We start from the raw sequence: 11066 nt of genomic DNA on the forward strand, positions 1-11066 counted from the left end.
TATAGCCATGATGAGTATATGAGTTTGAAGAATTTTTTTCTTAACTACCTAAACAATAAAAAGATTAGATGGGGGGCTTCCCTGGTGGCACAGTGGTTGAGATTCTGCCTGCCAGTTCAGGGGACACGGGTTTGAGCCCTGATCCGGGAAGATCCCACGTGCCGCGGAGCAACTGGGCCCGTGAGCTACTGAGCCTGCGCGTCTGGAGCCTGTGCTCCGCGACAGTGAGAGGCCCGCACACCGCAATGAAGAGTGGTCCCCCGCTCGCCGCAACTAGAGAAAGCCCTCGCACAGAAGTGAAGACCCAACACAGCCCAAAAAATTAACTAATTAATTAATTTAAAAAGATTAGATGTTAATATTTGAAGATTTTTTTAAAGGGGTTTGAAGCCATTTCTTTTCCTTTTTTAAAATTTATTTATTTTTGGCTGCGCTGGGTCTTCGTTGCTGCACAGGCTTTATCTAGTTGTGGCGAGTGGGGGCTACTCTTCGTTGCGGTGGACAGGCTTCTCACTGTGGTGGCTTCTCTTGTTGCAGAGCACAGGCTCTAGGCACGTGGGCTTCAGTAGTTGTGGCACACAGGCTCAGTAGTTGTGGCACGTGGGCTCTAGAGTGTAGGCTCAGTAGTTGTGGGACACAGGCTTAGTTGCTCCGCGGCGTGTGGGATCTTCCCGGACCAGGGCCCGAACCTGTGTCCCCTGCATTGGCAGGCAGATTCTTAACCACTGCCACCAGGGAAGTCCTCTTTTCCTTTTTTTTAATCTTTTCTTTTTTCTGGCTGCGTTGGGTCTCCGTTGCTGCACGTGTACTTTCTCTCTAGTTACGGCAAGTGGGGGCTACTCTTTGTTGTAGTGCATGGGCTTCTCATTGTGGTGGCTTCTTTTGTTACGGGCTTTAGGCTCGCGGGTTTCAGTAGTTGTGGCTCGCGGGCTCTAGAGCGCAGGCTTAGTCGTTGTGGCACACAGGCTTAGTTGCTCCGCGGCATGTGGGATCTTCTCGGACCAGGGCTTGAACCTGTGTCCCCTGCATTGGCAGGCGGATTCTTAACAACTGCACCACCAGAGAAGTCCTTGAAGATTTCTTAAACAATCATTAGTGTCTCCTTTGCTCTATGATGACTTCAAATGCTAATTATAGATTTTTTTTTGTCTTGGTCTATTTTTGTTTATAACAGCTGTATTGAGATACAATTCATTACTATAAAAATTCATCCTTGAAAATACACAGTTCATTGGTTTTTAGTATATTCGTAGAGTTGTGCAATCATCAGTATCTAATTTTTACACATTTTCATTACTCCAGAAAGAAACCCCATACCCCTGAGCAGTCACTCTCCATTCCTTCCTTCCCATTACTCCTGGCAACCATCTATTTATTTTCTGTCAGTTCTGGCCATTTTATATAAATGGAATCAAACAATATATGACGTTTTGTGTTTGGCTTCTTTCACTTAGCATGTTTTCAAGGTTCATCCATGTTGTAGCATGTATTAGAACTTCATTCTTTTTTTAAGATTGAATAATATTTCATTTTGTGGAATAGACCACATTTTGTTTATTCATTCATTAATGGTAGATGTTTGGGTTATTTCCACTTTGGAGCTATTATGAATAATGCTGGTATGAACATTTGAGTACAAGTTTTTATATGGATGTATGTTTTCAGTTCTCTTGAGTATGTGCCTAGGAGTGGAATTAGAATAGAATCTTTAGGTGATAAAGCAAAGAATTTTCATTTCAAAGCAAAGAGTTCTCATGGTGAGAGAACTAAAGTTTCTTATTTGGGGTGTTCTGTCTATGTTGGTTCCTTAAGATTAAAACTCTTTGCACTGGACCTCACAGAAGACTGTGGTGCTTCCTGAGGTGCTTGGCACATCATAGAAACCAACAAAATCAAGAGCCTATTCTGAAAGGATCAGAAATAATACAAATGCCCCCACATGATAAAGGATGTTTGCATTAGCATAGGGTAACAAAATAACCCCCAAATCTCAGTGCTTTACTCTCATCAAAGCACTTATTTTCATTTACTTTATATACAGGTGCAGTGCAGGAATCAGAAAGGGAAAATCCTCCTAAAAGGATGAAATTAAGGAAAAGTTAGATTAAGGTGAACACATTTCAAAAGTATCCTATCCTCTGCTAGAGCAAGAGCCTTTAGAGTGAGGGTAAGAACGTTTACCTTTTCCCTCAGCCATACCCCTTCCCAAACAAAATTGAACTGAAAGGTAGAGAAGCAGGGGGGTGGTCTGGAACAACTTTTGGAGTGATGTTGCCATCCAGTTCAAGAGCAGACTTCAAGCACTGCCTTTATCTTTATAGGAAGCGATGGAAAGGGAAAAAATGTCTTTGAAATAGTGCTTGGCATTGAGCATCATATGGTCAGTCACACAGAGGTCACTAATCACTCTTCCCTTTCTTGTTTTTCAGTGAACGAGGTAATTGGGAGAGACATGTCCCAGATTTCTGTTTCCCAAGGAACAGGGGCGAGCAGGCAGGCTGCCCTCCCAGGTCCTGATTCCCTGGATTAGGAAGATCCGACGGGCTCTAAGAGTGTTCACTGCAGCCTTGTGTCCACCATCATGTACTTCCCAGCATGTTTCTCTCTTTGGACCTTGGGCTTCCAACTCTGCAACCTTCAGGATGGAGCCAGGAGTTGGGATCATCATATGTGGGGAAAGCAGCATTCCTCCAACTCAGGCCTTGTGTAGATTTTGTAAAAGAACAGGAGCAGCACAGGCTGTCTGATCTTTGGGGAAATGAGCTTTGCTTTTTATATTTAAATAGGATACTTTTATATGATGGGTGCTTTGAGTGTGAATGCAGCAGGCTCTCCATTTCAGAGGTGCTGCTTTTGCAGGTGATCTGGTTGCTTAGCTAGGATTGGTGATTTGTACTGCTTTATTGTCATTTGAAGGACTCTCTAGCTTTGATGATATTTTTAAAGTAGAAACTTTTGATAAAACCTTCCAGAGGCAAACATTTAAAAAAAATTATTCCCCCAAGCCCACACCTATGCCTCGGAAACTCAGCATGTGTCCTGAAGCCTTTCATAGATTCATAGGAAGTAAAGCCAAATGTAGCTCATACCTCTTTATAAAAGTAAACTGTTAGATAAAATGACACCATTCCAATCATTGAAGTGTTGGAATATAAAATGACATTCCAGAGCATAGCATTTTTGTAACTTTCTAGGTAATCTTCCTGCAATCTCTCCATGCTGTCTCCATGTTGAAATTGCTTTTTTCCCTCAGGGCCTTGGGTAAGATAACTACATGTAAGGGAACTTTGAAAGGTGGGGTTTCTTAGCTTGGTAGCTTTAATTTCCTGCCATCCTACATACAGGTAGACTGTGGAGTACTCTTCCCTTTTGTGTCCTCTGGTCCCAGACCTTTTCCAAGTGAAAGCATCTGCATTTGGCTGCCACAATCTTGTGATGATTTGTTCAGGCAAATTTGCTGCTTCTAGCTTCTCTAGAGGCCAGGCTGTGTCAGAAGCTAAGTACAAATGAGCTATGCTTCAAGACAGGAGCAGAGAACATTCAGGATTCCAGATGGGACGCATTTAAGATACACTGGCATGGAAGGCTTTTCCCTCATTCTGTTTACAGCCTAAAATGATTCTGGCCTACCCTCCCATCTGCATGGCCTAAAAAACAGCCTTTTTCTAAAAGGCTTTGAGGCAATTCCGAAACTGAGATAGCATTCTAAACCTGACCCTCCACACCAAAGATGTCCTGGTGGTGCTGCTGGTAAGGCTGGTGCCCAAGGCGGGGCCAGCAAGAAACTCCAGCCTGCTGTCTACCAAAGGAGGTGCCCGACTTGGGTGCTCTTTTCAAACCTTGCCCTTACCCCTCCCCTTAATGGGATTAGTTTCCTGTTCCAAGGCTTGGGCCTATTTCAACACCCCTGAAGTTTGCAGTATGTTTTCAAATGAAATGTACTTTTATTCAGGAAGCAAATTTTCTGAGTGCCTACATGTGAGACAGTGTGCTGGGCTGGTCAAAGGCTTGATGCTACTTTTGCAGGGGATTGTGGGTCCTAGATGCCAGGACTGTCTACTGAGGCCAACTGAGGCCTGGGTGGAGGGAGCCAGCTCATTGCCTACCACCTCTAGTCAACCAGTTAGGAGCTACTGACCCAGGATGAGGAAGTATGGTCCTTTCTTTTTTTTTTTTTTTTTTTCCTTTAATCCATGATGTTTTAGATTTCTCCCTAAAATTAGTTAGAAAAAAATGCTTGTACTTCAGCAGATCACTCCAGTCCTTCTTGGAGCCTGGTGTTGTCACATTTTCTTTGAAAGTGAGTTTTGTTTCACAGTGTGGATAGTGAGATTTGCTTCAGGGCCTGTGGTTGGAAGCCCAGAGTTTCCTTTGGAGGGTTTGCGGCGGCTGGCCGCCTTTAGATGAAGTTCCAGAGAGTTGGCCAGACTTGCCTCCACCCTCTTGTCCCTGGTGTAGCTGCCTCACATGGGGTTCTTGCAAGAGCTTCCCTTGCAAGACCCTTTGAGGGTTGCTCTGCTGCCCTCAAGAATAAAAGCCTCTATGATACAGAGTTGCTATGCACCAAATTTTGATGCCTTTTAAATACCTTGATGCCTGTAGCACTAGAAATGCTCTTTCCTATTTAAAATAAAAATTAAATTTTAAAATAGAGCTTTGTATACTATGTAAGCAGTTTTGTATCAGCTTTGTAAAAGCTTTGGTGTAAAAGACGTATTTTTTGGTTTTGTAGATAAATACCTTAATTTTTGTGCAACATAGTGGTGTTACAGCACACATCCATTGGACTATGCAAATTGATTTCTAGTAACAGCACTGAGCAACTGGGCATGTGCTAGGACCCACCCCTTCCCCCTCCAACCCATGCTATATCTTGGGTTGAGGAATGGGATGAGCAGCCTTCTGCTTACTGGAGATGCGCAGAGAAACGTGGCTGAAAACAGCTAGGAACAGATGTTTTTGGGTTCAAGTGTGGTGCTGCTGCCCGGGGTGCAACCCACCCCTGCCCAGGGTTAGCCACTATCACCAGAGCTCTGCTGAGTCTGGCTGTAAAGTCCTGTTTTTGATAATCAGCACAGATGGTCATCTGTAAGGCTCAGATGGGTTCAAGTTGAAACCTTGTATTTTATAAAATGGATGATGTTCAATTAAGGAACTGATTCTCAGTTATGTTTACAGCACTTGAGATTGTGTTTTCTTGTACATTTTGTATTTTAAAACCTTTTATAGGAGTACAGTGCTCCTTACACAAATACAAAGGGAAGAAGAGCCAGCAATTCAGGCTCCTCAGTTACAGTGCTGAAATAATAAACGGTGACAGGTCAACAGTCTCCTTGAAATCTGCCTGAGTGTTCCTCTGCATAGGGCTGGTGTGGAGCCCCTCACTCTGTGCCAAAGTGAAGGGCACTTTGGCTTTTAAAAAGTCCACTTGGTTGGGAACCTTTGTTTATTTTACGGAGGAGAGGGTAGAGTTCCAAATTCCTTCCGAAGCTTCAGTTCAGCACCCTCTAATGGGTGCAAAGGACATTCCAAGGTGTCTGCTGAGTTCAGGACAACTGACCTGCCCAAGGTGCGCATGAAAAGTAGGCAGAAGTCCCTTTAAAAGTCAAGCCTGAGTTTTTGTGTGAGGGCCTCCTGCCCCCTATTGTCCTCTGAGGATATTGCAATGCAGTCCATCAAAACAGCCTGTGATTTTTGCCATCTGTTATTCTTTGTGTCAAGCTAGAGGGGGGCTAGCATCCTTAGGTGGGACCACCCCTGGCGCAATGTGACTACGGACGTCAGTATCCTGGGGACTGGGGCCAGCGCTCTCTGCCACCCTGCCCCCCACCAGAAGGGACAGGGGGGTAGAACATTGGGATCTTTACTCACAAGCCCCCTGGAGTCATACGCTGAAGGCACCAGGGTTTACATTTTTTAAAAAGAAAGCAAGCCTGCTATGGACATCAGCCCTATGGAATCTGTAGGCATGGACCATAGCCAAAACAGAACAAAGGCTCTCTGCTACTTAAGAGGCCCAGATCAGACCACTGGGAGCAGGGTGGTGACATTCCACCCCCAGCCCTGCATTCAGGGTCCAGCCATCATCTTTGGGATGAACAGGCAGAGTAATAAGCAGGGGGGATGGAGCTGGGGCTTGAGCTCCTCTGGGGGCTTTCTGAGAATTTTGTCAAGCTAGAAAGAAGCTACCAACCAGGTTGAGGGCGCTGGTTCTCTGGATGCAGGAGAGTCCCGTTAGCTGAGGACATCAGCCAGCTCTTACCTCCTGGCTCCCTCACCTACAAACACACCCATTCTTTGGGGGCCTGTAGCACAGTGCGAGGTGGGTCACCAACAGGCATCAGACTGGTGTAGTCATCAGGGGCTAGCTGCAGAAGTGACAGATTATTTAGGCAGGGAGCTCCAGGCTCAGCCAGGTTCCCAAGCCCTCCAGCCACACCTCACCTGGTAGGCCTGGAAGATGCTGAGCAGATCCTTCATACCAGCTGTGTATGGGACACCCTGCATACGGACCAGGGCTCCTGGCTGGGACAACACTGAGGTGGGAGCAGAGGCCAGGGCAGCAGGGGGCGTGGTGAGGTAGCCCACAGTGGTGGGGGAGACTGGGGGGCTAGGGTGGGAAAGGCAGGGATTTAGTAGTGCAGTGCCACCTGTGGCCTAGACCAAGACCTACCTGCCTCTTCCCTTGCTTCTGCCTTGTGTTTGGTTCATTTCCTCCTCCCTAATACCCCTGTCTCTACAGAGTCATCTCTGTTCTAGTTTGTAGATGGCATCAGGCAGCCCACATCTGTCACTCCCTTGTCGTCTCAGAGTAAAGTCGAAGTTCCAGCAGACCTTGAGTTATTTGGCCCAGGAAGGGGATCATGATCCTCCCCCAAACCAGGACAAGGGGGCAAGACTGTGAAGTAATCTTAGCAGCAGGGTACCTGGGGTAGTAAGCTGTGTAGTTCATGTAGAGTTGAGTGGCTGGCCCTGGGTAGTAGGCAACCGGGGTGGGGGCAGCGGGCACCCTGGCAGCTGGGAGCAGTGCTGAAGAGGGATACAGAGCTGCTGTCTCAGTGGGAATGAGTGTTGGGGTGGCCTGGAAGGTGGCGTAGGTGGGCGGTGAGAGGCCTGGAGGCAGAAGTAGAGAGCGTATCTGCAGGGAGCCCAGCACTGCCCTGGGTGGGGCAGCCAGAAGGGAGTCCCCACCGTAGAAAGTGAGGGTTTTAACATCCTGGCCCCCACATGCCTCCTTCTTCCCCAGCCCCCTGGGACACTCACAGGGCAGCTTGCAGGGTGGAGGGGACATGCCACTGCGGCCCAAGGTGCCCCCCATCAGGACATGGCTCATCTCCTCTGTGGAGCAGGGGACCACCTCCACATAGCGTTCCTTCATTGCTTTCTTATGGCAACGCTGAGCAGCAGCTAGGGCCCGCTCTGCTGATGTCATCTGGATAAAGGCATCACCCGACGGCCGGCCCTGTGCACACCATCTTGTAAGCAGTCTGTCGTGTGCAAAAATGCCTTCCTCCCAATCACACACCCCTCTGTAACTAAGTGTGCTCCCCCACTGGACACAGCTTTACCTGCTGGTTGAGTACCATGTGCACACCGTGGGGCCGAATGTCAGCTGCTGCCTCCCCCAGAAAGCTTAGGATGTCTTCGATGGTGGCTGTGTAGGGCAGGCCTCGAAGGCGTACACAGTCTCTCCCGGTCCCAGCTGCCAGTGGGAAGGGGATAGGCAGCAGTGGAGCAGTCAGTGTGGGAAGGAGTGGGCTGGAGGCATAGCGGTTCAGGACCTAGTAAGGAAGGAAGCAGCAGGCTGGTTATGCCAAGTAGGGCAGGGCCAAGGAGGGCATGGAAGGGGCACCCTGGAGAAGCACAGGGGGGTAGGGGGAGCCCTGGGTGGCTCACCTGCTGCACCTCAGCTGCAGTGCTCCGGAAGAGTTCAATGTATCGCTTACCCAGCGTGCCCTTATGCCTGCGTAATGCAGCCTGTGCCAGCTCCTCACAAGCGAAGAGGGCAAAGGCATCACCAGTGGGCCGGCCGTCAGGGTGGCGCACAAAGAGCAGCCCATCGGCACCCCCAGTCACTGGGCACTCTGGCCCCAGGAAGCCTAGCACATCTGCTGGCCCAGCCGAGAAGGGCAGTCCCCGCAGCCGCAGGATCACTTGGTCTTCCCGTGACAGGAAACGAGCCACCTCTAGTGAAGTGCCTTGGTGGGGGGCGTGGGAGTCACCTACTGACTTCATTTGTGCCCTTCCAAATACCCACCCACACCTAGCACACATGGGAGCAGAAAGGCAAGGGGCGTCGGGGAAGCAGGACATGGATCAAGAACCAGGGGGATCTAGATGCTGTTGGGAGCACACTCACCCCCTGCGATCTTTACAAACTCCTCTCCTGTTGCTTTATATACCTGTGGGAACAGCCCATGAGTTTCATGCTTGCCCGGCCTCAGCTCTGCCCTGCTCCGCTCCCAAGCCCAGAGCCCCACCTCAATATAGCGGACACCCATGTGGTGCTTGTGTCTCTGCAGTGCTAGGTCCCGCTGCTCGCTGTCCACAAAACGGATGAGGGCCTCACCATTTCTGCGGCCCTGGGCGTTGAGGCACAGTGCTACACCACCCCTGTGGAGCCAGTGCTGCGTTAGTGCCTCCTGGGTAGGCCTGCCCTCCTGGGTCCACCCATGCTGCTGTACCCACCTGGCAATATTGAGCCCTGTGAAGAATCTAGCCACGTCCTGGTCTGATGACTGCCAGGGCAGCCCGCGAGCCCGAACCACAGTCTCGCTGTCCACCACGTCGGCCTTGCTGCTGTGGGGCGGGGCTCAGTCAGAGCTGTCCAGCTGGTGTCACCCCCAACCCTGCCCCCTAACTCACCAAGGCCCTGTCTCATATTTCTGCTTTACCACTTCGGGCTTCGAAAACAGTTGACCTGAGAGGAGATGGCATGGGGGTCAGCAGGGTCTGGTGGAGGGGGGTCTCCCCACCAAGCGCTGCAAAAAGAGGACAGTTGAGGGGGATGAGGAGGTAACAAAGGGGCTTTCACCTTGTGGTCTCTCAGAGGTGAAAAATGGGGAGGGGAACTTGGAGGAAGTAATAGGCAGGCAGTCACCCAAGCCCTGAGAACAGGTGAAAGGTGGTGAGAGGAACCTTACCGCTGGGTCCATCAAGCAGGTGGAGGATGACAGCTACCATTGTCTTCACTTCCCACACCCCAAAATCGTCCTCTGTGGCATCTGTCTCCAGCCCCAAGTCTATGAGCAGAGAACTCACAGTGAGGAAATCCCAGCATGAGAGGGCAACTAGCATGTCCCACCGAGGTTCAAGTCCCCTACATAGACACATGCAGAATCCTGGCAAACACATTTGTTTTGGCCCAGCTCATGGATCCCCTTAAAGATCCCCAGCCCAGACATATGTAGACATATGCCCGCATTCCAAATGTGCACAGGCACAGAGACATGCAGTCAGGGACTCAGCAGGTAATGTAAACTTGCATGTGTTCATTCAACCCACCAGCATGCACATACTCAGAGACATTCAGCCTACAGCCGCCCCTCCACCGTAATCCTGCTAGGTCACAGATACCCTGTGCCATGGTGGCCACGGTGAGGTCCCTGGCAGGGCGGGTGCTCGGGTGCTGCACGTGGAACTCTCTGCGGAGGTCGTAGAAGGAGAAGAAGGTGTCGGGGAGCGCCAGGTTCTGGGGGCACATGGGAATGGGGATGAATGGGGGAAACTGAGCTGCCCTGCCCACCCCCGTGACAAGAGGGGTCCTAGGAACCCTGCCCCCTGTTGTGCCCTCAGTGGTGGCATACCTTCCTGGAGGCCTCAGCGTGCAGGACCTGTCGCAGCAGCAGCTGCCCATCAGTGCAGAGCATGTAGGGGCCCCCGCCCAGCAAAGCCACATCCCCGCTCACCAGCTGTGAGAACTAGGAATAGGGAGCGGAGAGAGACAGAGGGACTCACAGCTAGGCGGGCAGGGGGAAGGAGGGCGCAGGCTTGCAAAGCTGGTTCAGCCAGATGTTCAGCCCTACCCTGCCTGGGGAGGAGGTGGCTATGCCTGTTGGGCCTGGCTCTGTGTCCTCCTTCTCCCCCAGTCCACTGTCACCTTCTCCAGGCCAAATGGGAGCAGTCACATATCACCCAAGCCCCCATCACACACACTCCAGGAGTCTGGAATGGGGCCAGAGCAAACACCTGGTGGAGTAGGACAAGCCAGGTGGGAAAGGGCGGGGCAAAGCAGGTTAAACCTGTCCCTGACCAGGCACCACCCTCAGGTGGGGGAGGCCCAGTCCTGCCTGAGGCCTGGCCTGCTCATTGTCAATGGTAGCCCCGCCCCTAGGTCTGACCAACTGAGGGGCAGAGAAACTCCAAGGGCAGAACTGACAGAGCTCCACACCTGGACGCCAGGGGCAGCATGAGCTTTGACCCAGATCTTATCGACCAGCTGGCACTGAGTTGTTTGCTCATAGAGGGGGCGGAAAGCTGCCTTGCCCCTCCCCCATCCTCTATCCCTGCTGGACAACTGGTACAAGCACAAACCACAGGCCCAAGAACCTCTTCTAACCCCAGCTTTACAATCTGTGCCTGTTTCCTCATCAGGAACCACCAGAGTTGTTGGACGATGAAAGAACTTGTGCTAGTAAAGCACTTTCACTCACTCCACTCAAGAGTCAGGCACAGGGTGAGCCCAGTAATGAAGATAAAAACAGCAAAGGGAACCGACTCCCACTTCAGCCAGGGCCGGGAGGCACCCCAGGCCTTTGCACTCAGGAGGCAGGTAGCCTCCAGGCAGGGTCCGGACAGCGCCCACGCCTGGCCAGCCGGCCGAGACAGGCCTGGACGAGCAGCTTACACCTGGCGGCGCCTGCCTCCTGGGCAGAAACCGCCCTACGCCCCTGCTCCAGCGTCTTCCTGGCGGATGGGTGGGCCGAGGACGCAGGCAGCAGGGACCGTGACCTATGGCCAAGTCTGGGCCCCTCGGCCCTTTCAGCTTCCGGCTGCTGTTCTGAGAGACCTGGCCGGGCAGGTCCCCAGAGGCGTCTCAGCCTAGCTGTCCCGCAGGCCGGGGACTC

The 11066-nt window shown here is 51.0% G+C and overlaps 2 protein-coding genes across 14 annotated transcripts in view; one reads left to right on the forward strand and one right to left on the reverse strand.

The window, feature by feature from the left end:
- The window catches only part of NFATC3 (nuclear factor of activated T cells 3), a 133848-nt gene extending 128518 nt beyond the window's left edge, over window positions 1-5330 (forward strand). Inside the window, 2 exon segments of the mRNA XM_022583405.2 lie at window positions 2430-2525; window positions 2528-5330. Coding sequence (XP_022439113.2) covers window positions 2430-2525; window positions 2528-2550 — 119 coding nt within the window. The 3' untranslated portion in view covers window positions 2551-5330.
- ESRP2 (epithelial splicing regulatory protein 2) overlaps window positions 1-11066 on the reverse strand; it is a 29286-nt gene that overhangs the window by 17328 nt on the left and 892 nt on the right. For 2 of the 13 annotated variants that reach the window (XR_016391011.1, XR_016391012.1), the window contains exons 3-14: window positions 9807-9920; window positions 9577-9691; window positions 9144-9242; window positions 8866-8920; window positions 8689-8799; window positions 8360-8613; window positions 7897-8198; window positions 7569-7781; window positions 7264-7462; window positions 6927-7113; window positions 6445-6610; window positions 6194-6368 (exon numbers count right to left, since the gene is read on the reverse strand). Coding sequence is in view for 10 of the 13 variants with exons in the window: in XM_089903246.1 (XP_089759372.1) it covers window positions 6279-6368; window positions 6445-6610; window positions 6927-7113; window positions 7264-7462; window positions 7569-7781; window positions 7897-8198; window positions 8360-8613; window positions 8689-8799; window positions 8866-8920; window positions 9144-9242; window positions 9577-9691; window positions 9807-9920 (1905 nt within the window). In the remaining 3 variants the exon portion in view is untranslated. Of the gene's footprint in view, window positions 1-745; window positions 2075-4160; window positions 6369-6392; window positions 6611-6926; window positions 7114-7263; window positions 7463-7568; window positions 7782-7896; window positions 8199-8359; window positions 8614-8688; window positions 8800-8865; window positions 8921-9143; window positions 9243-9576; window positions 9692-9806; window positions 9960-11066 lie in introns of those variants that run through there. The other 11 variants (XR_016391010.1, XM_022583398.3, XM_022583397.3 and 8 more) reach the window with 11 other exon arrangements.

This window comes from Delphinapterus leucas, chromosome 20 (assembly GCF_059928025.1).
Source record: "Delphinapterus leucas isolate spDelLeu-1000000601 "Yukka" chromosome 20, BTC_Dleu_Yukka2, whole genome shotgun sequence".
In the NCBI taxonomy this organism is placed as follows: domain Eukaryota; kingdom Metazoa; phylum Chordata; class Mammalia; order Artiodactyla; family Monodontidae; genus Delphinapterus; species Delphinapterus leucas.